General features: G+C 58.1%; 2 protein-coding genes across 4 annotated transcripts; both read right to left on the reverse strand.

The window, feature by feature from the left end:
• Zbtb7b (zinc finger and BTB domain containing 7B) lies at positions 1–15491 on the reverse strand. 3 transcript variants are annotated; one of them, XM_048356681.1, is made up of 4 exons: positions 15448–15491; positions 15191–15291; positions 2603–3765; positions 1–2101 (listed from the first exon to the last, which is right to left on the reverse strand). In XM_048356681.1, the coding sequence occupies exons 3-4, from the start codon at positions 3757–3759 to the stop codon at positions 1636–1638; spliced, it is 1623 nt and encodes a 540-aa protein (XP_048212638.1). In that variant the 5' UTR covers positions 3760–3765; positions 15191–15291; positions 15448–15491; the 3' UTR covers positions 1–1635. The 3 variants fall into 3 exon arrangements, with proteins under 3 accessions (XP_048212638.1, XP_048212639.1, XP_048212640.1); XM_048356682.1 differs by having other exon boundaries at positions 15465–15483; XM_048356683.1 differs by lacking the exons at positions 15191–15291; positions 15448–15491 and adding an exon at positions 7126–7615 and having other exon boundaries at positions 2603–3767.
• Positions 15492–23619: 8128 nt separating this feature from the next.
• LOC125359633 (lens epithelial protein) lies at positions 23620–24737 on the reverse strand. Its single transcript, XM_048357442.1, has 2 exons — positions 24138–24737; positions 23620–24058 (listed from the first exon to the last, which is right to left on the reverse strand). Exon 1 carries the CDS (start codon positions 24445–24447, stop codon positions 24193–24195), a length of 255 nt encoding a protein of 84 aa, XP_048213399.1. The 5' UTR covers positions 24448–24737; the 3' UTR covers positions 23620–24058; positions 24138–24192.
• Between the last annotated feature and the right edge of the window lie 8 nt (positions 24738–24745).

Genomic DNA, 24745 nt, shown 5'->3' on the forward strand with positions numbered 1-24745 from the left:
TGAATCTTAAATTATTATTATTTCTTCCTGTCGCTTACACCCGAGGTGGGGGCAAGGGTAGGGGAAAGGAACAGGAGAGGGGGGGAATGTTTCCCCACCTAAGGCACTGACTGGGAAAGCCACAAGTGGGGAGTCTCCACTCTTTGGGGCTAGGCCCCAGGTCTCCCCAGCTCTAGGCTCCCCCCATCACCTGAAATGCTAAGATGAGGCCCAGGGCACTCAACCTCCCCTCCCCCCAATATATTACATCATCACTTTTTAAATAGATACAGGGACTGGTCCCACTGCCCCCTCCCTGTCACCCCTCCCCACTGTCGGGGGTACCTGGGCAGCTGTGCAAATGGGCATTGGGGTGCACGGGGAGGGAAGGAGAGCACCGGGCCCCTGAACCTGCCCCTTTGAAGGAGGGGGAAGGGCCGCCAGGCCAAGGAAGAGGAAATAGTGCAAGGCAGAGCCCAGGCCGCAATGGGGGTCCAGCACCCAGCGAGGAAGGAGAGTGGGGGAGAGATTCCTCCCTACACATTCCCATCAGAATCGGGTAGTTAAAAATCTGAAGCTAGAGTTCAACAAGACCAACAGAAGAGGCTATGTACAGAACAGGCGTGGATTCGATCCTACGAGGGACTGGCAAAGAGGGACCCGGGACAGGGATCCCAGTCCCAGGGCGCCAGCTCTGCTGGCTGCACGAAGCCAGCTCCAGGGCGCGCGCCCGAGCCGGGCATGGCCACCAGATGGCGCCCGTGGGCCCGCTGGGCTCCCCCCCCCCCAAACCCTCACCCCGTCCCACACCCTGCGCCCGCCAGCCCGGGGGCGGCGTGAGTCAGGGGCGGCGGTGGTGGCGGTGGCTCCAGCTCGCACCTGGGCGGGGAGAAGAGGGTAAGACGGCCCAGCCCGCCCTGCCCTCTGGCCCCGGGGAGGGAGCGGCGGGAACAAGACATTCCCTGCCTGGGGACGCGGGAGGGGAGGAGCGGGGAGGGGAGGCGCCCTGGCTGGGCCGGCCCGCCCCGCTGCCCCCAGGGGCGGGCGAGCCAATCAGGCCACCCCGCCCCCTTCTCCTCCAGGACCCCATGACTCAGCGCGGGAGCAGGGCGGAGGGGGACTGGGATGGCTCCGTCCTTACAGGCCCAGTCCCCCCAGTCTTTCAAGTTTTTACCTTTCTTCCCCCCACCCCCTCTCCACCTACCCTTCCTTGGCCACCCGCCCCCCCCCTTGCATAATTCACTGTCAGGAAAAAGGGAACAGAAACCAGGAAGGAGGGGTCTCGGAAGGGAGGGGCATGGGAGTGGGGCAAGGCTTTGGTCCCAAGCCCCAAACCCCCCCGGAAACCCGCATAGCCGAAGTGGGACCCCACTAATCAAATACATTATTGCTTCTCTACTCCCCAGGAGTAGCCGGGGACAGGGACCCCCAGCTTTACAATAGAGTTGTAGATATATACATAATATCTGGGGGAGCCCCTGCTGCAAAGCCCCAGCTCTGACTTGGAATGAGGGCTCTGGGAAGAAGGGGCTGATTCTGAGGCCAGCAAGGCCCAGTGCCCCCCACCTCCATCCCAGCTCGGCCTGTCCATGCACCCATTGCTTGGCATGGGCGTCCCGGGCCTTGTGCTGTTCCAGCCTGGCCACTCTTCCCTCTTTAAGAGGACTCCATGGCACCTTCAGCCTGGGGTGTGGTGGGTGTGCCCTCTTCCTCCTCCTCCTCAGGGGGTCCAGGGGTAGACACAGGGGGCCCGGTGGGGGCTGATTGCTCCCAGAATCGAGCCAGAGAGAGGCGGAAAGTGTCCAGGTGGCCATTGGAGAGGTCGAGGCCAGCAGGGGACGGGGTGGCGGTGGAGGGGGGTGGGTAGTGAGGTGGTGCATCGTCCTTGCGGCGCCTCCGGGTGCGAACCTCCAGGCAGTTCTGGCCCTTGAGGTGGCGCTGCAGGTGGTCCTCCTTGGCGAAAGCCTTGTGGCACAGGTGGCACTCATAGGGCCGGTCCCCCGTGTGCAGGTGCATGTGGTTCTTGAGGTCGTAGCTGTGCAGGAAGCGAGCTGGGCAGTGTGGGCACGAGTAGGGGCGCTCTCCCGTGTGCTTCCGCATGTGGATCTTCAGTTTGTCGTTCCTGGCACAGGAGTGGGGATGAAGGGGACAAGGAGGATGCTTAGGATAGTATCTTTAGTGCATTCTGGTCAAGCTCCCTGGCTGCGTCCCACTGTCACCTCTCACGGCCTTACTCCCTCCAGCTTAATTTGGCCGGGCTGCTTGCCACTCCTCTGCCTGCAGCCTTTTTGACAAACCCACCCCCCTTATTTCTCTTGATCTCACTTCACATTCCAGGAGCCAACAACTGTGTTAGCCCTTCTCTCTCTTTTTTTGCCAGTCCAGGGGCTTGAACTCAGGGCCTAGTGCCACTTGAACCACAGCGCCACTTCCAGCTTTTTTCTTCTGTGTATGTGGTACCAAGGATTTGAACCCAGGGCTTCATGCATGCTAGGCAAGAACTCTACCATGAAACCTCATTCCCAGCCCCAGGCCTAGCCATTCTAGAACCATCTCCCTCTGCTCAGATCCTGCCCCTCACCCCACCAGCCTGTGCTGGGCCTCTTCCTCGCTTGGTGCTCACCTGGTGAAACGCACACCGCAGATCTCACAGGCGAAGGGCTTCTCACCCGTGTGGGTCCTCATGTGGCGTGGCAGTTTGCCTGCCCCATGGATTATTTTGTGGCAGACTGGGCACTCCTGGGGCATCTGGGAACGACGTTTACGCACCAGCTTGTCCTGGCCATCCAGGCCTGGTGCCAGGGCGTCCTGGTGCAGTGAGCTTATGTAGGCCATCAGGTCTGGATCAATAGCATCCTCCTCTGAGCCCAGCTCCTCGGGGGACAGTGGGGGTCCACCACCCTGTGCCAGCCCATAGGCTGAGGGATATGCCAGCTCTTCCTCATCTTCCTCACCCTCGTAGGGCTCGTAGCTCAGGGACCCCTCGGGAGGTGAGGCAGTTCCCGCGGGAGGGCTGTAACCGTCCCCCAGCCCACTGCTGCCCACTCTGCCCACCGCCTCTTCTTCCTCTAGGGCCAAGGGATTGGTGGGCACTATGGGCACTTCAGGTACCTGGTGGTTTGCCCGAGCCCCCTTGGTCTGCAGAAAAGCTTTTCGGGGCTTGCGACTACGGCGTACCACAGGCCGAGGTGGTGGTGGTGGTGGTGGTGGGAGGGGCAGCTGTGGTGGGCTGTCTCCACCATTGGGAACTCCTGAGGTGGTGGTGGTGGCGGTGGCGGTGGCAAAAGCCTCCAGGTACTGTCGGGCTCGCTCACAGTTGTCCTCATCGGGGCTGGGAGCTTCTAGCCCGCTGCCTTGCAGAATCTCCATGCAGGCAGCGATGACACACGGGATCTCCAATAGCCGGGCAGCCTGAAGCACAGCCGGCATGTTGGCGCTGCTGGTGGTCAGTGTCGCCGTATAGGCAAATTCAAGCAGGGCGCCCAGTGCTTCTGGGCCTACGAAGTCCAGCTCACATACGCCGGCCCCGGCTCCTCCAGAGGCTGTCCCACCCCCCCCAGCCCCCATGAAGGTCCCACCACCGCCCTCGGTGAACAGCTTCTTGAAGTAGTGGCTACAGGCAGCCAGCACAGCCCTGTGGGTGCGGTACTCAAGGCCCTGCGTCCGGATGGTGAGGTCACAGAGGTGGCCCAGCTGGCGCTGCTCATTGAGGCAGCTCAGGAGCTCACTGCTGTGGTCGGGGAATGGGATTCCAATCAGATCATCCTCAGGGCTCCCCATCTTCTCCTGCAGAGTCAAGGAGACAAGCAGTTAAGAGTGCTTAGCCTAGTAAGGGGATTTGGGGAAAGGGTACCAACACTGGTGAACACTTACTGAGGGGTGGCTACCTGCCAGACACTCTCCCAAGTGTTGTATACTGATGTAATCTCCAAATCCCTCTAAAGGGTGACTACCAGGCCTTTCACACACTAGGAAATGGAGGTTTGAGTTAGCGAAGCAACTTGCCAAGTGAAGTACAGTGTGGGGCTCTACACTAGGCTGTGAGCCTTGTGTCTACATTCCTCATCATTGTACTACTCTGACTCTGCGGGAGTCCTGCCTTTCTGTTCTTTCCTAGAGATCTATGTACTTCTTCTGCCTCAAATCCCCATCTCTTCAGAAGAAGCACTGGGTGGGAAGGTAGGCCGCCAGAGTCCGGGTTTAGGTTTCTGGGAAAATTGGCTGAAAGACTTTGGTGGTGGCTCTATCTGACTCCAGTCCTCTAAAAAGGGGATGACAGTCGATGGATGGAGTTGCCTCCTAGCTCAGGTAGAGACCAAGGAGAGAGCTCACATTGACATTGAACAAGGTCTGCTGGAGACCGGGCATGGCCAGGTTCTCGCTCTGAAAAAGCTGGTTGGTTATTGTACTGTAAGACACTCTTCTTCTTGGGCTGTTCCCCTCGCCAATCAGAGTTCATACCCCCTCCCAGATCCCCCTTCTAGGGGAAAACAACTCTCAGCCCCCCCCCCCTACATCCTCCCCTCCCCCAAGGGCAAAGGAACAGCCACCTTTGCTGGGGTGTCACTGGCTCGGGTACTTCCTGCCCCGCACAGATAAGCATCACCCCTGTCCCCTCCCCCACTGCCAATAGACCAAGTTCCAATCCCACTCCCCCCTTCCCCCACAGTTACCATATCACCGCTCCCCATTCCAAGAGGGCCCTGGTTCCACTCTCAGTGTTTCTCCCACCAAGGCCCAGTCAGTGGCCTGAAGGGGTGGGAGCAGAGGAGGTGGGGGCAGACAGAGCTTGTAGCAGGAGTCTGGCCTAGAAGCCAGGCTTTCAATTCTGGCTCTACAGCTACCTTGCTGAATGACCTTGGACAAATCATTTCTCCTTTTACTTTCCTCAGCAGTTCAAGTTGGTGGGTGGGGGTGGAAGCCCCAAGGGCTCAGCCCTGACATTTTGTGGGTCTGGAGCAACTGGGGATCGTTTTTTGGGGCCCTGGGAGAGCTGGTCTCAAGTCAGCCAGGCTCCAGTTTTGAGTACTAAGTTCCAGGATCTTAAACAAGTGATTTTATCTCCCAGACTCTTTCCTCATCTACAATATGGGATAATGCCAGCTGATCCCTGGGGTTGTGACCAGGGACCAAGGAGACCAAGTGTGCTACACCGGCACACACAGCAAGGGCTCGGTCCATGATGTAGCCTAGGTCTAGCTTTGAGGCAGATCTTATGTAGAGATGGCCTCTGCCATCCTCCTCCAAATCACCCCGAGGGAGCCAGTTACTAAGGAGCTACCTGACCTTGGACCAGTCACTTCCTTTCCTGAGGAGGCCTGTTCCTCATGTGAAATATTAAAGGCTAGCCCAGATGATCCTTAGGATAAGTCTCCAGGACATTTTGTCAGTGTCCTGTCTGATTAGATGGGGAAAGTTGTTTTTTTTTGTTTTGTTTTTTTTTTCTGGGGGATGGGGGTGGAGAAGTCAAGGGCTACAGATTTCCTCTTTAGGACACAAGAACTGCATTGTCTATCAGTCTCCCTGCTCACCACCTTCATGGCCACGCCAGAGCTCCTGTGAGAAAGCCTTGAGCCAGCAGCACTGTCTGTCTTTGCTCAGAAGTCAAGCCTAGGTCTCCTTAGATCATTTGTTCCCTCAAGTCCCCAGACTACATCTCTCCCTACCTCCTTTTGGTTCTTCTCACTGGGCCTAGGGTACAAGTAACACATGGTCCTAAGACTTAGAAACAAACAAAAGCCAGGTGGGTAGCAAAGGCAGGCAGCCAGGGCAGTAGCTGCTGCTTAAGTAGCAGTGGGCGCCCTCCTGGGCCCAAGAGGATCCTTCCCTCCTAAGAAGGATGGGTGGGGCTGTCCTCGCTGTCCATTGGCAGAGAGCTAGGCCTTGCAGGCAGGAGGCTCACTCTCTCCCGGCTTCCCTACCCACCCCACCCCACCCATTCCAGCTGCTAAACCCTCCTCTTTTCTCCCACCCCAGGGCCAGTCTCCATGGCAACTCAGTGTGGTGGGGTGCTGATTGGCTGACCATGCTGTCAGGTCACAGGCTTGGGCTGGTTCACAACCAACTTACGTGGGGTTTGGGCAAGGGTAAGTGTTTAACCCCTTAGGTCCAAATCCAATGCTCGTCGTCAAGAGGTGGCAAGGAAGGAGAAGAGGCCGAGAGGGCACACTAGGGGAGGACAGGGTGTTCATTTGGCTTTCCAGCTTCTGGGAAACTCCCACAGCCCTTACCCAGGGCTCTGGCACCAATGACAGCAGAGGTGCCACCTGGAACTATAATGGTGCCAACCAGGCCAAGGGGGCACTCCTCGTCCCATCATCTGGGAGGGGTGGGTGGGGTAGAAGCCTTCTCCTTTCTGCCAGGGTGGAACACTGTTACCAGGGTGCCCACCCCACCTTGGGCACTCTTCCCACCTCTATATCCCAGAGGGCCAAGTCCCCCAACGCCCCATGAAGGCGGCCTATCCCCACCCAGCTTGGCATGCCCCCTCTTGCTAAGACCTTGTGGGCATGGGTGTGTTGGTTGGGGGGGGGGCAACTATGCCAAGGAACCAGGCAAGATCTGTTTGCCTGGTGGGGGGAAGAACTAGGGGCCCCACCCCATTGCTCCCCTCTTTCCTGCCACCCCCCCAGGCTCCCCTCACTGTCAGGCCTGCTAGACCGGCCAAGCCAGTGGGCAGCTCTCTTGAAACTGGGCCTTGTGTCAAGCCTGCCCCATCTTTGGTTGGGGGAAGACTTGAGGGTAAGAAAGGTGGGAGGGGGCAAAGGTGAGAGCTTCTTATAACCTGTCTCTGTCTGAGGGCACCTGCCAGGGGGTGTCCACCCCTAAGAAATCAAGAGGAAGAGGGCACTGGCAGTATCCTCAAAAGAAAAAGGACACTGAACTCCTTCCAGGTGTTGACCTCAGACACTGTCCAGTGCAGGGCTGGGGGGCACCAAGGCCAACACTGCTGGCTTGAGCCAGCTGAAGGGCAGGGATAGGAGGCCCTGAATGGGGCAGCTGAGTAAAGCTGGCCCCCCTTCTCCCCACCCTGAGGATTAGGGGACTGAGGCTTAGTGTGGGGGGCAGCAGGCGGAACCAGGATTAACGGCAGAGAAAATAGATATGGGCCTGAGACGCAAGCACATGGAGCCCCCCCCCCCCTCCCCAGGCTCTGCCAGGAAGCCTGAGAGGGGCCTGGCCAGGTTTCTCTTGGGGCAGCAGGTTGGGGTGCAGGAGGAGGAGGGCCAGGCTGTGACATCTTCCGGCCAGGGGTGATGAAGCGACCTGAGGCCCTTCCCAATACTCCCAGTGCCACCCCTCCCCCTTACTTCTTTCTCCTCTGCTCCCCCCTTACCTCAGGTTCTCTTCCTGTTTTTTTTTTTTGGAGTGAAGTTTGCAGGAAGATAGGGCTTTGGCCTGTGGCTGGACTAGGGGACTGGCGGGGGGACGACGATGACCACGACACGGATTTGATGGCCAATCCAAAGTCCTCAGGGACCCAGGAATCCTTATTCCCGTGTTACCCCACTCTTCCTAAGGGCCTCTAGGCTCAGAGGCCACTGCTTTCAGGCCCAGTTGGGAAGACAGAGGGAAGGGGCTGAGCCACATGCCACTGGAGGACTGGGAGAAGTTTGAAGGCAAGGTCTGAAGAAGAGGTCCTCTGCCCAGGGATGCCCACGACAACTTATGGAACTCCCCCTGCCCCTCCGGGCTTCTGCATGCCGTCCCCATCCCCCACGAGACGCTTCCCCCCTCCTCCTAACCTCACCACCCCCAGCACTCACACTTCCTGGGGGCCAAGGCGGGGAAGAAAGACCGCAAGCCACGAAGGGGGAAGGAGGCAAGGGGAGTTGGCTGCTTCCCGGTGCTGCGGGGGTTAAGCTTTGCCCCCCAATCCTCCAATTCTGGCAGGCAGGCCCCTGAGGGAGACCCCAGGGCACCTCTACATTTTCCTTGCATGACACCAGCCCTGCCCCCCCTGCCCCTTAGCTCCATCAGGAAGAATAGGAGGGAGCCGAAAGATGGCGGAGGCTGGAATGGGTGTCCTCATCCTTTCCGAATTGTCATGGCTCCACCTTTGGGTACCACCTGACCATCAGCCACCCCTTACTCTTGGCCTTTCTCTTAAAGACTCCTTTTTCTGTCCCATTCCTACCTTCTCTGAGCCCTGTCCTCTCTCCCTAAGATTTATTCTTCAACCAGCCCCTTGCTCTGCTCCTCACTCCTACCTGTCCTTACTTAGGCCTCCCACTAGGAACCATGGCCAAGTCTCATTTCCTTCTGGGTTCCCATCCCTTCTCACTCAAGCCATTCCCACGTTCTCCACTGGCCTCTGCTCCAAGCAATCTTGTCTTCTTCCTAGGTGAATGTGGGGTTGAGGGAGAAGGGGAATAAAATCAAAGCCCAAGGCCTGCCCTCTAAGGCCTGGTTTGGCCATGATAGGACCAGGGTTAGGACACCCAAACCTACTCTTTGGATAAAGCAAGGGACTAAACTTTGGGAGCCAGTTGAGAATAGGTGGCAGAGGGGAGTGTTCAGAGAGAGCGGATGTGGGGTGAGGGAGATAACCGGCACCTCTCTGCCCGTCAGAGTTTCCAGCACTGGAGCTGCTGGACTTTCCCCGGAGAGTGCCCACCCTAGACCAGGTAACTGTCCACCTGGACAGATCCTGGTCATCAAGGCTCTCTGCAGGGTCTGCCTGGGCAGTGCCAGCTCCCCTCAGGGCCTTAGGAGACAGCACAAGGTGCCAGGGTCTACTCTGGGCCCCCCTCCCCCCAGCCCAGTGTCTCCGGCTGGGTAACCGAGCCGGCTGGTAACCCCACACCCGCCAAGTTGCCAGCAGAAACCTGAGCCCCCCAGCCCCAGAGGACACCCCAGCCCGATCCCCGGAGCCCGGCTCTCTGCCAGCCTGTCCAACCTCCTGGCCTGGCCCAGCAATCACTCTGCTCCTGTAGGCCCCTTCTGCCTCTCTTGGTTCTCTTGCTTCCTTAGACTGTGAGGCCTCCCCACAATCCAGCTCCTCTGATCCTCAGTTCCCTAAAGCCTCCAGTGAAATCTGGGCACCTAGAATTCTTCCTAGCCTGTTTTTCAGTCCTTCTCTGACTCTTGGCCAATTCTAGGCCTCGGAGGCTCCCCTGGGGCCTGACCTCGGGGAGCTAGAGCAGAGCCTACTCACCTGAACTCTGAGGGGCCTTGCCGGCAACTCCTCCTGGCCCCTGGGGGCAGCACGTTGGGAGGGGTGGGGGAGGGCCAGGCTGGGGGGTGAGGTAGGGTGGCTGTTCCCCGCTCCAGCTCCCTCCTTCAAAGGGGCCGCCCACGACCTGGCCCAGCCCCTCCCCCCTAGAGCCTTAACCCTCTGGGTGCTGCCCCCCCCAGCGTGGAGGGAGGGGTTACCGGAGGGCTGGCAGCATGGGAGAGGGCCCAGAATCTCTGCCTGTGGTGCCCGAAGCCCCAGTTGTCCCCACCCCCGCCTGTCCTTACTCAGTCCTAAAAGGGGAAAAAGGTGAGGGGTAGGAAAGGTAGGAGCTGGGATAGTCCAGGAGGACAGAGGTGAGGAGGAGCCATGGGAGAGGCTTCTGGAGGTGGGACCATGAGAAGGAAGAAGTAAGGGGCGGGGACAGATGGCAGCGGTGGCCAAAGAGGGAGGAGGGGAACCCTGGACAGTCAATACCAGGAGTGACAGGTGCCCAGGTCCCAGCCCCTTGGGGCATGTGGGATTAGAGGACCACAAAGAGGCTCTACAGACCCCAGTAGGCCCCTTGTCTACCCCCTGGGAACTGTCCGATTTCTCTCCACCCGGTCCTGGGCTGGGGCCCTCAGGGGCTGGGCAAGGCGGCACCCCGCCCTCCCCATAGCCTCACCCCAAACCCACTCACATACCACAGTTCCTCGCCTGGCGCCAGCCCCTGCCAACCAGGCCAGGGGGCAGCACTCATGCCAGCCCCCAGTGGCCACAGGGACCAGGGGGACAGAGCTGGCCTGAGTGGGGTAGACAGATGGGGGGGAGCTGTAGGCACCGAAAGAGGAAGGAGCGAGGAGGGGGCATCTGCTGGGAAGCGCCTAGCCCCACCCCTTGCGCAAGCTGCTGCCACCCTGGCCGGTTGGGTGGGACCCGCCTGGGCCTGAGGGGCAACTCAGGAGGGCTCTGAGCCCAGATTGGCAGGGGGGGGGGGGCGCACCAATTTCACTGAAACAGGTCCTGGGGTCCCTTATTCCCAGCAAAAGGTACTTTGGTGGCCTCTAGATACTAGGTCATCCCAAGTCCTGCTAGACTGGGGGGAACCACAGAAATGCCCCCCTAAATCCTCCCCTTCCTCTCCCCCCCCCAACAGCTGCTGGCTCAATGCCGCTGGCCTGCTGCCCCTCACCAGCTCCCGGCCTGGTTGGCACCTACCCACCAGGATGCTGGCAGTCCTGCCCTTCTGTCTCCTACCCCCCTGCTCCCAGCACCCTATGCCAACTGTGGGCCTGGGGTGGGGGAGGGTCACCCCTGTGCCTTGGTGCCAGGCCGCCAGGCCCAGGCCCCTAGGCCCTACAGATAAAGGCCAAGACCCTGTTCTTAGGCGACCTCCTTAAGAAGTAGTGGAATGGTCAGGTCAGGGCCTACTCTGGGAGAGCCCGGAAGGCTCTGCACAGCCCTGTCATCAATTACCAAAGGCCCCCTGCCTCAGGGTGGGGGCCAGTGTCTCTTCTGCCACTGGGTGCTGACCTCTTGGCATTCCCCCTACCCAAGCAAATGCTTGGGCACCAAAGTCCCCGCAATGCCTAAGAGCATAGTCTAGGGCCTGCAGCCTGTGAGGGAGTGGGGTGGGGCTGCTCCCTGCCCTTTGATCCCCATAAAGGGAGGGAACCAGCCTGGAGGGCAGGGGGCAGGGAAGGAGTTCATGGGGCCCCTCATTCCACTCCTGCCAAGGGCAGCAGGGCAGGGTGTGGGCATCTTTGGGGTGGGGCTTTAAGGTGAGGATGGGTAGCATGTTAGGGGAGCTGGTTGTTAATCGCTGGTACATGGTGTCACACAGACATGGAATGACAAGAACAAAGTGGGAAGGGCTCACAGGGTACCCATGCTGTAGTCTATCCCCGTCCTGTCTTTTACATTATCCAGAAATACTTCCAGACTCAAGACAACTTGAGAGCTCAAGGACTACAACTCCCAGTGTACACCACTATTGCTTCATGTGTACCTTGGGAGTTGTAGTTCCCTTGAGAAGCCTTGGGTTCTTCACTTCCTTGGAGCCTAGTTGGTAGGGTGGGGAGGACAGAGGACCTGGTCACAAATCTCCAAGGGGACTGTCTCTAAAAGGAAGATATGAGACTAGGAGGCCCAAAATGGGGAGAGAGGACCCCTGCTCCAAGCAAAAGGTGGGGGGGGGGGCAGAGGAAGGAAGGAGGAGAGGATGTCTGTTGAAAGGGGTATATGGGTGGGGAGGCGCTGGGGGGGGGGGTGGAAACAGGAAGGAAACTGAAGCCAGAGACATGAGGTCGAAAGCAAGGGCTTGGGGGAGCCCCGCTCTGAGGCCTGGCAGAGACAGGGAAAGCATTTCCCCCTGTTACTCTGGTGACCGGAGGAGGCATAAGAGGAGTTAGTGATGCTCATTGGCAGCAAATAGCTATATTTGTGAGGGTCACCAGCTTCATTTGCCTGCCATCAGTCCTTTTTTTCCCAGGGCACCCTCTACCCCTGAATCTGAATCTGCTGGCCGGGAAGCTCTGAAGGCTGAGTTCTAAGTAAACTAGAAAGCAAAGGAAGGGTCTGGTAAGCCTAATAGAAGCATGTATGGGGTTAGGTCAAGATATGAGATCAACAAAGGAGCAGAGGCTTCAGGAAAAGAGAACTAAGATGCCAAGGCCACCTACCCACCACCTATCTCAGGCTATGGGACAACAATCAGAAGAAGATTCTTCTCTGATGTCCCTGAGGAACCTACTAAAGGTAGCTTTTCCCCTGGGCAGAGGGAACCTGTGAACTTGAAAGAGGACCTCTCAGGAGGCCAGTGGCAGCTGGATGTCTTTCTCTAGCAGGGATGAGGGTCAGGGGTGGGCAAGATCTCCTCCTCTGAGGACACCTCTTGTGGGCTTCCCAAGGCTCTGTAACAGATGCTAACAAACCCCAGCCGAGACTCCTAACAAGATATGAATCTGGCTGGTTACAGGGTCTTTCCTGCTCCCCGATTCCTCAGTGATGGATGACAGACAGTATCTCTATCCCCTTCCCCCTGGTTCCCCAGGCCCGCCTTGGCAGCTGGCCACTTGTGTGTTGGCAGGACTTGGGTTGGGGGGGGGGGGGGAGAGGCAGCAAGGCAACTTCAAACTGTCCGGGCAAAACGTCAAGTTTACTCACGAGTTTACTCAGCAGAAGGAGGGGGAAGAGGCCAGAGCGGGCACACCCCATGCCAGGGTCCTATCCGTCTGCCTGTCCCCACCTTCCTCCCCCACCCTCTTTTTCAGCCCTTGGCCAAAAGAGGCACAGGCCCCAAGGCCTGGTGGCAGGGCAGTCTTAACTCTAAGGAAGGTCAGGGAGCCAAGCAGGCTGAAGGCAGGAAGCCCCAAAGCAAGCCCAAAGGCTTCTCTATCAGAAGCCAGTGCCCTGCCTGGAGCCCATTTACTCCCCATCTTGGGGCCTTGGCCTTGGGCCAGTAGAACTGGGTCTCTCAGCCATCAAGAAGTGGGCAGTACCGAGCCAGGCCTCCTCCAACTGAGCAGTCCCTTGGGGAGTGACTTATCACCCCAAATGTCCAGTCCTAGGTTGGACTGCAAGAACCAGCATGATGCCACCCAGATCAGAAGCTGGTTCTCTTAGCCTTGGCTTGGAATGGGGGGCCAGTACCCTATCTGACCTACTTCCCTTTCCTCCCCACCTGCTTTCATTCTCTGCTTCTCTCCCCTAGCCTTTACTGTCCCCACCCCAGAGGCGCTCCGCCCCCCATGCCTGCTGGGTCCCCCTCCCCCACCCTTCCCCAGGGTGCCAAGTACAGGCACACAAAGGGCCCGATGGTGCATTGTTAGCCCAGCCCCCGCTGCCCGCCGCGCCCTCCCAGGACAGGCACTAGGCCAAGGAGGAGCTGGGGGCCCTGGGTGCCAAGGGGCACCATGGAGAAGGGGGAAGAAGTCAGCACCTGTCTCTGAGATACAGGGTCCATATTGGTCAGGGGTGGACAGAGATGAGAGGGCCCCATTAGAGCAGGCCTGTCTCCTTGACACCTGAGCCTAGTGGGCACTGCCTCCTTTCTTCCCCAGAGCCCCTTTCTGGTGGTATTAACCCCTTCCTGACCCCTGTGCCAAGTCTGGGGGTGTGGTACCCAAGGGAGAGGGCAGTGTCTGGGGGTGTCAGTAGGCAGCCTCGTGCCCACAGCAACCATGTAACAGAAGCACGCTGGGGGAGCCAGGGTCCCGGGGGCCAGGGACAGGAGGCACTGGCAGAGATTTCTTCTTGTTTCATCAGCTGCTCCAGGGGGAGCCCCCTGCCCTTCTCCCCAGTTACCACTAAGAACTAACTACCACCCAAACCTAGTCATAATATGTTCTTCTCCAGACTGCACATCACTCCTTCGGCCTGCTATCTCCTCCCAATCTGATGCCCACTCCATGCCAGCTCTATCAACAGTGCCAGGAGGGTACAGGGGTGACCAAACCAGTTGGTGTGTTTGGGGCACCAGGAGGCCACCCCATAATCCTCCAGGCCTTGGTCTCCCCCTCCCCCCCCAGCACTCGCTTAAAGAACAGAGAGTTCCCATCCTGGCTTAACCCCTCACTACCCAATTCGGTTACCCCTTACCCCTGATAAATGCCCTCCCTCCTCCAGGAGTAAGTTGAGGGAAGCGGGAATAGCTGTGCTGACTCATTTCCATTCTCAGCTGCAGCTAGGGGTCTCTGAGGCCTTCGGGCGGGGGTCAATTCAAGAACGCCCTCCACCTGGCCCGGAAGCCAGGACAGCCTGCTGGTCTCCCCCTCTCCCCAGCACCCACTTCCGGTGTCCCAAACTAGGTCAGCAGCGCTCGTTTCCTGTGGGTCAGCTAGCACCGGCGCCTCTGCCCCTCCCCTGCTCCGGACCCAGGCTCCCCGCCTCCCCCCCACCCCCCAGGGCGCCCCGAGGTCTCACCACGTCTCAGCCGCCCTTTGATACATGGGGGTTGTACGGGGCGGGGGGCAGGAGACCCGCCCTCTCTCCAAACACTAGCAGAGCCGGGGCGCCTGGGCAGGCACGTGTCCGGGCACAACCCGCTGCCCACGCTACCCCCCCTCCACTCCCGGCCCCCCCCCCCGCTCTGACCGGGACACGTCGCTCTCTTACTTGGGGTGGGGTGGGAGGAGGGGAAGAGAAATCTGGAAATGGAAAGTAGCGCCCCCCGCCCCTCGGCATGGCAACCCCCAGCAGGCGACGCACACTGGGTTCTGCAACCTAGTGGCGACCCCCGGGTTGGGTAAGGGGCAGGTGCGCCGGCGCCCGTGGGGCGACGGGGAGCTGGGTGGGAGAATTCTTCCCGGTCACCCACCCTCGCCCGGAGGTTCTAAGGGCCAGATCCGGCTGGGGAAAGGTGGCGGCGGGACTGCAGCCCGTAGGCAGGGAGTGTGACTGGGGGTCGGGAGGGAGAGGGTCGTGCGGCGTGGCGCGGAGGGGGCTGCTGAGCTCCACCACGACCGCGGGAGCGAGTGCGCGGCTCCGGGAGCGCAAGAAACCGAATCGTCCAGCCGGTAACTTTCCCCCAAGCCGCGGCTCCTCCGGTGGCCCCCCCCCCACACCCCTCAAGCCACTGGCCAGGGTCCAACCCGCCGCGCCAGGGGGCACGGGGGGGGGCGCCTTGTCCTAGTTAGAGTCGGTCAACGTTTCCATCTCCTTCCTTCGGTCGGGTCTGGGGTCTCCCCTTAAAGTCTCAAGAAAAAAAAAAAAAAAAAAACCAAACACCACAGACCACTTGGGGAACACTCAGCGCCGCCTCACCTCTCCATCCCGCAGCCGACACTCAGTCTGATCTTAAGAGAAGTGCAAAGTTTCTGGGGACCCTCCGTCCAGAGCTGGGGCGGGGGTGGTGGTGGTTCCGTCTGTACCTTTCCTTCCAGTTAAAACCCATTCCAAAGACTCGGGGAAAACGCCGGGAAGGGGACTACAGGGAATCTGGTCTGCATGTGAGTGGAAGTGGGGGGTCCCACTTATAGGACGGACTGAAGGACACTGCAGTAGTCTCCGGTCGAGTGGACCCCAAGCAAGGAGACAAGAGTGGGGAGCACTCACCTCTCGGCCGTCAGGTCCGCGGGCTGAAGCTGTTGAGGGGCAGGGTGTGGGAAGAAGCGCGTCCCCTGCCAGGCCCGGGGGCTTGGGGCCCTGCTCCGGTCCTGGTCAGAAGGCCGCGGTCAGTCGCTCGCGGCTCGCTGCTGGGGGGCTCCTCCTCCGCCGCCCTCTGCCTCCTCCTGTTGCCCGCCCCCCCTCGGCAGCCAAGAGCCGAACATTCACCTGGCTCCCACCCGCCCCCCCCTCAGGGCCCGCCTCACCTGTCCTGCTGTCTCACCTGTCCTCCCGCTTGCTTTCCCCCCCATCCCTCCCCTCCCTCCCCCCGCCCCCTGCCACCCCCCCAAACTCCCCCCCACACCCTTAGCAACACCCTCTGTCACTTCCTGGTTTTTCGCCCGCCCCCCCTGGCCCCCCCTCCCTCCGCCCAATAAGGACATAAACTTCAACCCCTTAGTCCAGCCAGTCTCGGCGGGGAGCAGCCAGGTCCCTCCTTCCTTTTCGGCCCCCTTCCTCCAAGCTCTTACTTTGCTTTCCGAGCCTTTCCCACCTTCCGCTTTTCCCCTCTTCCCTTTTCTCTATCTCCCTTCACCTGCCGTGGTCCCTCTCCCTCTCTCCTTTTCAGCCCCTATCTCTCCCGGTCCACCTTAACTAGGGCCCCGCCCCCAACCCCTGTCCAGCCCTCTGCCGCTGCTCCGCCCCGCCCCCGCCCTGCACCGCCCTAACAGCTCATTGGCCTGAGCACCCGCTCATCGTAAACGGGTCCCGCCTTAGCGTTCATCCAGGGAGGGGGCGGAGCAGAGGGGCTGGCCTGAAACCTGAAGGGGAGGGGGGGGAGGGGGCAGTGTCCGCTGCGGCCCTAGGAACGGAGCAGCCCCTCTGGGCCTCCCTCTCTCCTCCAAGAGGAGCTTTTAGAGGGTCAGCATCTCGGGAGAGAAATACATGAAGGCATAAGGAAGGACTGAGAAGGGGTGAACACCTAGTGTCTAGAGGGATGGGGTCCCAGGAGGGGCTATAATCAGGTCAAGGGCCCCAGGAAGGAGGAGCAGGCAGGCCACCAGGCCTACTGCTCCGGCCCCTAAGCCCCACCCCCCTCGGAGGGAGCGGGGGAGTCGAGGTTGCGGGCACCCTGTGTCCCTCCCCACGCGTGATGGCGCCCTGCGGGGAGGGAACGGCGCCCAGGGCAAGCAGTCTCTGGGCTCCAGCCGGTGCCCGCTGCGGCCTTGGCATTGTCAGAGGGGAGGGGCCAGGCCGGAGAGGGGGAGGTGTGCTCAAGCTTCGGCCCTCCGCCTCCATCCCGCCGGGTTTTAGTGGAGAAACTGAGTCTCCCGGAGGAGGATTTGCTGAGACCCGGGTGGCGAAGGTGCCTGGCTGTCTTAGGATGTTTATATCTGTGGGTCTGGAGGGGGCCGGCAAACACACTTCAGTGCCCCCAGTAACTGAGAAAGGTAAAGGGCTAGGGATGTTTCCAATTGAGCCTCGGGTGCTTCGTACCCCAAGGGGCCCCTCCCACTGGTGTCAAACGGAATCAGATCCGGCTCCCGAGGGCTAGGTTCGGCCTCGCAGTAGCCGGCCGGGCCGAACCGGGTCGGACTCGCTCTGCCTTCCCCACCCCCTCTGCAGCAGGCCTCCCTCCCTTTCCAGCAGGTGGCTCCGCGGGACACCAGCTCAACCTGTTGGACCACAATGGGCGGCGCCATGGGGGCCCTGGCCCTCACCCGGGCTGACCCGGGATCCCCGCGCAGGGGGAGGGGCGGAGTTGGGTCCTCCCCCCCCCCCTTCCCAGGGCCGTGACTCAGCCTCGGGGCCGCTGCCCTGCGCCCCAGCCAGGGGCGGAAAGTGTGAGGCGCCCCTGAGGGCCCAGGCCAAACCAAACAGCCCCCCACCCCAGACATTATCTCACTGGAGAATTAGGGGGGCTACAGAAAGGAGAGGATAGTAGTAGCACGGGGAGCTCCGCCTGGAGGAATCCACTCCGGGTTTTCCTACCATCCCTGTACCCCTTGGGTCCCAAGGATGGTCACTGCTCCGGGTTTTCTCGTCGGCCCGTCCAGACCCATTCCCCGTCCGGAGGTCCGGGAAGGGTGGGGTCTCGGCCTGGATTTTTCCCTTTGGCCGTCGGGGTCGCACCGGTCAGGGAAGTGGCCGTGTCCGGGACCCGGCGATAGTGCCAAAATGCACCACTGCAATGGAGAGGGGAGAGGGGGTTGCTTCGGGAACGAGGGTGCACGGTCCGGCCGAGGAAATGCTTGGAGGTGGGGTAGAAAAGTGGTCCCAGGGCCTCGGGAGGCAATGCTAGGGCGGGCGCGCTCGCCACAGCCCTCCGGGACCTGCGGGAACAGACCAGCTCGCCCTGCCCCCACCCCTGGGGTCGGGTCGGGCTGGTCACTACCCGGATCTTTCTGCGGCTGGGTTGCCTGCCACTCCCCCAGTCCGTTGCCAGCAATCCTGGGACCTACTGTTAGTTCCTCAGTGGCACCTCTCTCTCTCTCTCTCTCTCTCTCTCTCTCTCTCTCTCTCTCTCTCTCTCTCTCATACACACCCGTAATAGCTCCTTTCCTTCCTCAGATGGGCGGCGGGGGGGGGGGAACCCCGACTTGAAATTCCTGCCTCCCCCTAATTTCTAAGCCCTTCTCGGGCCACACCACCTTTACAGCGGCGATCGAGAAACCCTGGCTGTCTCCCACGGAAGCCCGGGACTAGCAGTAGGATCCGAAGAGCAGGTGTGGAGCCTGCGGCCGCCGCTCCCCCCCCCCCCCGCCGCACCCCACCTCGGGAATAGGAGACTAGCCCAAATCCGCACTTCTAGACTTTAATCTCCAGACGACCCCCTAGACCTTGGGATCGGGGGCACGTAGCCGGTGTGTGTGTGTGTGTGGTGTCCCCGTGAAGGCCGAAAGCCCCGGCTGGGAGGATCGCGTACACCTGGGGTTGGGGACGGCGACTCGGATGGGTGGCTCGGTGCCGGGACGGGTCCGGCCACGTGCTCCTCTAAGGGTAGCAGCTGCGAAGTTCAGACGTTCTGCAGAGCCGGGGGGGGGGGGGGGGGGAAGAGGGCGTCGGGTGGAGACGGAGGCCAGGTGTTGCCGGGAGGAGGGTTCCGACCGAGTGGGCTCTGGGGGCTTGTTTCAGAATGTGGGGAGCGGGGGGGGGGCCCGAGCCGCGGGCCGCGCGTCAGCCCGCGCCCGGCGCCCACCTCTTCCCCGCGGCCGCTCTGCCCCCCCACAGCCTCCGCTTCCCTCGAAAAACCCGCCGCCCAGGAAACCGCCGGGGGCGCTCCGACCGCAGCGCCCCCCCCCCCGCCGCGCCCGCCGCCCCCCAGAGCCTCCGCCGCGACCGCCCTACCCACCTGAAGGGGCCGTGGCTGCCTGGGGTGCCCCCCTGGCGCCGGCTCCCCCCACACCTGCGGGCGGCACTATTTATAACCCGGCGCCTATTCCGGGCCTCCGGGCCCCGGGCCGGCTGCGGAGCCGCGCGGCGCTATCGCTGCCGGGATCTCCGCGCCCCCCGGGGCCCGGGGAAGTAAATTTAGCTGCAGGAAGCTCCGGGGAACATTTTTCCAAAACTCCACGTCCCCGAGCGGACGGGACCGGAGCTCTCGGCGCTCAGCCTCCCTCCCTCCCGCCTGCCACCAGGCGGCGCGGGCCTCCCCACCTCCCGACGCCCGGCGGGCGCAGGGGCGCGAACGGCAAGGGTGGGAAAGGAATGTGGGGTACACCGTGGGACTGGGGGAGACGGGCGTCTCAGAACCACCGTGTATTAAGGGGAAATAACTCACGTGTAAATGAAATGCAAATGTGAGCCTCTGAGCGGGGTGCCTGCTACTGACTGTAATCCTAGTTACTGGGGGTGGGGGGTGGGGGGTGGGGGCTGAGATCCTGAGTATCCTGGTTGGAAGCCAGACCTGGGAGGAAGTCCATGATTTTTTTGTTTTAATTTTTCATTTTGCCAGTCCTGGGGCTTGAACCCAGGGCCTGAGCACTGTCCCTAGCTTCCTTTTGCTCAAGGCTAGCATTCTTACCGCTTGAACCACCTCGACACTCCCTGCTTTTTCTGTTGATGTGATCCTGAGGGATCGAACCCAGGGCTTCATGCATGCTAAGCAAGCACTCTCCTGCTAAGCCACAGTCCCAGCCCCATGAAACTCTTTATCTGCAATTAACTAGAAGTGGAGCTATGATTCAAGTGGTAGAGCACCTAGCTTCGAATGGAGAAGGCTAAGGGGACAGAACCCATGCCCTGAGTTCAAGCCCCCACATACACACAGACAGACACAGGAACCTGCCTCTCTGCCTTAGGGACCAGTAGTGCTTGCCACACCCCTTTTTCCTTTCCTAGTTTCTTTGTGCTGCTGGGAAAACATGGGACCCCCATGCCAAGTATTGTTGAGCCGGCCTCAGCCCCTTGGCTCACTATGGGATCTAGGGTTCCATATCTGATGTGATCTGCAGGGCAATCTGGATAGCAAGCCTCTTTTGCTGTTGTACTTGGAAGCCCCTTTCCAGCTGGTTGGTTTTGTCAGCTGCACTTCAACTCTACCCATCCCACTACCTATAGTTACAATAGAGCACCTTGGGGAGCCTAGGAATGGGGGGGGGGCTTGCCTTCCCCTTCCATATTAGCACCCTGCTTCCCTAAACACACCACCCCTGTATGAGTTTTTCACCCCACTTCCTTATACACCCCATTTCTATATGAGTTCCTGAGATGGTAGTTTACAAGCTCAAAAAACCTTTGCTAGCCTTGAGCACAAAGAGGCTCAAGGACAGCGTCCAGGCCCTGAGTTCAAGCTCCACAACCAAAATTTTAAAAAGCTCAAAACCTGATTTTCTCTATTTGGGGGAGAACATTGTAAGAAAACGGCATTTCTTTTTTCCCTTATGGAGGTGTGGGGGCGCTGTGAGCTATGATGATCTCTTGGCTCTCTGCAGATTAGGCAACCCTCAAATAACTCAAGAAGCCCAAAATCAAGGGAGCCTAAGGTTGAGGTAGGAAGCAGGTGGTTTGTGGGTTGCAGTGGGGTGGGGGCTGAGGGGTGTACCTTCCATTCTTACCTTGTCTGGCTCCCAGGACACCAACACCAAAAGCCCCAATAATTGTGTTACTATATATATATATATTTTTTTTTTTTCTTTTTGAGACAAGAATCTCCCTATTTAGCCCTTAAGTCCAGGATTCTAGTGATTCTTCCACCTCAGCCTTCCAGGTAGCTGGGACTACAGGTGTGTGCTAGCAGCCTGGTTAGTCCTAAACTTAAGGTCTATAAATCCTGGTTCACTAAATGACTACTGTCCTGCAGAGTGTTGTCCACTTGACCTTGGATGATTTACTTCACCTCTCTGCACTGTTTCCTTCACAGAAACATGGGGTCGTTATTTTGTTCTGGCTACATTTGAGGTACACTTTTGGGAAACTCAAAGTACTCCATAGCATGAAAAGGACTCTTAGATGGTGTATAAGTTTTGGATTTTTTCCCCTGGCTTTGGGGGCTTGAACTCAGGGCCCGGGCACTGTCCCTGGAGCAATTTTGCTCAAGGCTAGCACTCTACCACTTTGAGCCACAGCACCACTTCCAGTTTTCTGCTGGTTAATTGGAGATAAGAGTCTTCCAGACTTTGCTGCCTGGGCTGGTTTTGAACCATGGTCCTCAAATCTCAGCCTTCTGAGTAGCTAGGATTACAGGCGTGAGCTACCAGCTTTTTTTTCTTTCTATTTTTCCCATCCTTCTCCCCAGTATTTCCACTACCAAGGCCCTCCTTTCAGCTCTGGCACCTTCCTTGGGACTCTGGCATTCTCTCTCCAGCTTTCTTTTTCCTTTTTCCTTCCAGCTCCCCTCCACAGCCCTAGAATCTGTCTTTTTCCATATACTACTTCCCCAGTTGTCTTTGCCAGAACATCTCCACCCCTGCAAAGGCTGGTGCCCAGACCTGAGACTCTAGATTCTGTCTCTAGGCATTACCAACCTTAATAGGAAGCAAGAGAAGGCAAGAAGCCAGGGCCAAGTCTAGGAAGGTCAGAAGCTGGCCAAGGTGCAGGCTATTAGGGCGAGGGAGAAGCCCCAGAGTCAGAGGGAGAGGTGAATTCTCTTGACTGCCCCCACCACTAACCTCTCTCTGCTGTGTGTCAGGATCTTACCTATCTCCCAGCAAGAGGGAGGGCTTTGCAGGAACCAGGCTGTCCTGCCTGTTGTGGATGTCTAAACAGTTACTCTGACAAATGGCCAGAGATAAGAAACAACATGGAGTTCAAGTACTAGACTGCCATAGGAAAAGAACAACAAGAGCATCCATCTGTAATCCCAGTACTCGGGGGGTGGAGGGTTGGGATAGAGGCAGGAGTATCGAGTGTTTGGAGTTTGAGGCTAACCTTGACTACTTATTAAGACTCTGACTCTCCTTTGGCCCCCTCCCCCACTACCAAAGATGGACAAGCTTTGTATAGACTGCTGTGGTACCTGGGGTAATCTGTACAAAGAATATGAAGGGATAAAAAGGTAGAGAGCAATGTGCAGAGTTGCTAACCAACTGTGAAGGGTAAGGACCCAAGATCTGGCCACTTTTTGTGTATGTGCACTGGTGCTGGGGCTTGACTCTGTCCTTTAGCAGTTTCCACTCAAGTCTTGTACTCTACCACTTAAGCCATAGTTCTGCTTCTGCTTTTTGGTGGCTAGTTGAAGAGTCTTATGAACTTTCCTGCCAGGGCTGGAAATTCTCAGATCTCAACCTCCTGATTAGCTAGGGTTACAGGTGTGAGCCACCAGCGCCCAGACTGTAATATTCTTTATTTCCACTAAACTAACAACAACAAAAAGCCAGAAGTAGAACTGTGGCTCAAGTGGTAGAATACTACCTTTGAGCAAAAGAAATTCAGGGACAGTGCCCAGGCCCTGAGTTCAGGCCCCAGGACTGATGTGTTCACACACACACACACATACAATTAGTTCATGTTCAACACTGTGATGTTTCCTCCTGGCACTCAGCAAAAAAAAGCTCAGATCTAACTTAGGACCATGAACTCCACCACACTAACACCCAGCTCAACTTTTTTCTTTTCCTATAGTACCTAATTGATTACCTCTTTATATGCTTTTTATGTATTTTTAAAGTCCTTAGTTTATATAGACTTCTCACCTACTAGAATATAAGCTCCGCAAGTACAGGGATTAATTTTGTTCACGTAGCACTGTATAAAAAGTACCCAGACTAGCAAATCGTAGCCACTCAATGATATTTGTTTATTGAGGTTTTTCTTTTGTTTGTTTTGTGGTGCTGGGGATTGAACCCAGGAGCTCGAGTTTGCTAGGCAGGCACTGTACCACTTGATCCAGTGAATGAATGAAGATGCAGTCTTTGGAAAGAACTCCGGAATGCTCTCTAAGAAGTATGTAACCACAGTTGCCTCCAGGGAGGAAAGCTGGAGGAGTTGAGAGATAGGTATAAGAAGCTTCTTTTCTTTTACAGTTGTTTACTATAGGCTTTTCTTTTACAATTAATTAAAAAAAAATCCCAAAGAAAAAGGAGTTAACTAAGGAAAAAGCTGAAGAAGAGCTGATTCCAGGTGAGGTGAGAAGAGCTATCTCTAGGTGAGTACCTGAGGTGAGAAAGGAAGATGGGCAATAGCTGGGTCCCAAGAGGTTAATGAGGATCCCAGAGAAATGCTGACTAACCCCTATGATTGGTGAGTACTTCAATAAATATGGGAGTGATTCAGGGAAAGCATGGATTGGTGGCTGCCAAGGGGAAAATAGGCTGTTTGTGTCCTGACAAGTCTCACTGTGATAAGCTTGAGGGACTTGTGTGGCCACATAGGTGCTTTTCTCTTATATCTGTGTGTGTGTGTGTGTGTGCGCGCGTGTGCATGCATGTCAGTCCAAGACTTGAATCTGGGCCTGGACACTGTCCCTGAACTTATGTGCTCAAGGCTAGCTAGCACTCTACCATTTGAGCCACAGCTCTACTTCTGGCTTTTTGTGGTTAATTGGAGATGAGTCTTACTGACTTTCCTGCCTGGGCTGGCTTTGAACCCAGATCCTCAGATCTCAGTCTCCTGAGTAGCTAGGATTACAGGTGTGAGCCACCGGCACCCACCTTTCTCTTATAGCTTTGTGTGTGAGCTGAGATCTCTGTATAGCTCACAGGGCCTACTGGAGTCCAGGGGCTAACTCAGTGATTTCCCCAAGCTCCTCAGAAGCAGGACACTGACTAGAGCAGGTCTCCTATTTGGGGGAAGAGCTGAGTCCTTTGACTCTTCATCCTAATACTCTGAGCCTTACAGAATATCCCTCTCTTTGCCCCTCCCCAGAAGCTTAGCCCCTTCCTCACACACAAGTTGGCCATTCTTCTGTCTTCAGCCCGCCCCACCCAGGCACTAGTGAATAAGGAAACCTGGCTTTCCAATCTTACTCCCGCCCCCTCACCCCCCAACAAGCTCCTTCCCTCTTTTGGTCTGTGCTGTGGTTCCAAGACCCTTTCAGTGCCAACGACGTTTCCTCATTTCCTTTTAGACATTTAGAACTTTTGGCCTCAGTGCCTATTTATTATATGCATAGTTCAGTGACTCTCAAACAGTGATCTTAGAAGGAAACCTATTCCTGGTACTAACGCCATGGTGAAACCAGCCATCTGGGTTCGTGGGCTCACTGTGCCAAGCTTGGAGAAGTGCCAGGTCCTGCTGCAGTCTTAACTGGGGTCCTCGCCAGCAGGCCAGGCTCCTGTCCACCAGAGGTCCATCAAAAGTAGGGGCCGGAAACAGAGGCTCAGAGATGAGGCAGGCTTGACAGATGGCACAACTCAAAGCAGGATGCACACTTCACTTTTCACTCATTGGTGGCCCATTCTTGGCAGATCACAGCTGGCTCTAGGCGTCCTGATGGGGCTACAGAAGAGAGAACAGGGAGCTGAGAGCAGACCCTGCCACAGAGGCTACAGCCATACCTCATTTGCCCTCTGCCCACCTGAATGATGCCAGCCATGATGCCAGGGAAAAGAGAAGACAGTTCTCCACTGCCATTAGTCCAGCAGTTCCTTGATACACCAGCAACAGAGGAGGATGTAGGCAACTTCCTTCAGGGTCTTCTGCAGGCCCTCCCAGCCTGTGCCCATCTTAACGACAGGCACCCGGAATCCGGCATCTCGAAGGGCCCCTCCAAGGGAGAAGGGTAGGGCGTGAGCTAGGGGCTGCGTCCTGGATTGCATGTGGGCAGCAGTTTTGAAAAGAGTGTAGATGCTGCCTTGGTGCCTTTTATCAACTGACCCCACCCCCATCAGGCCTCATGACTACAGACAAAGGCCTCGAGGTCTAGCCAAGGAAGGTTCTGGGCCTAGGACAGGCTGAGTCAGCCTCTATAGGCAGGGACAGGGGTGGGGTTGGTATGAGGGAGGGCCTGGCCAGTCTTTCATCCTCCCTCGTTAGCCCAGCTCAGCTTCCCTTCCTCTGGCTTGGGTGGTGCCCTGTGTGGTTGGCACAACTACTGCTCTCGCCCTCTGGTGGGCTCTGGCTGAGGCTGACATTGAGAATCATGCCTTTTTTGGGTGTTCCTCTTGGAGCTTCGACTCAGGGCCG

This window comes from Perognathus longimembris, chromosome 11 (assembly GCF_023159225.1).
Source record: "Perognathus longimembris pacificus isolate PPM17 chromosome 11, ASM2315922v1, whole genome shotgun sequence".
Classification (NCBI taxonomy): domain Eukaryota; kingdom Metazoa; phylum Chordata; class Mammalia; order Rodentia; family Heteromyidae; genus Perognathus; species Perognathus longimembris.

Bases quoted from the DNA above. Each gene is read 5' to 3' on its own strand.
- LOC125359633 (XM_048357442.1), bottom strand. From the start codon at position 24,447: ATGGGGGTGGGGTCAGTTGATAAAAGGCACCAAGGCAGCATCTACACT.
- Zbtb7b (XM_048356683.1), bottom strand. From the start codon at position 7,219: ATGTCACAGCCTGGCCCTCCTCCTCCTGCACCCCAACCTGCTGCCCCA. The intron at 3,768-7,125 runs GGAGGGGGGGGG...CCTTGACTCTGC, and splicing joins GGCTTCCTGGCAGAGCCTGG to AGGAGAAGATGGGGAGCCCT. The intron at 2,102-2,602 runs GTGAGCACCAAG...CTCCTGTGCCAG, and splicing joins TGCGGTGTGCGTTTCACCAG to GAACGACAAACTGAAGATCC.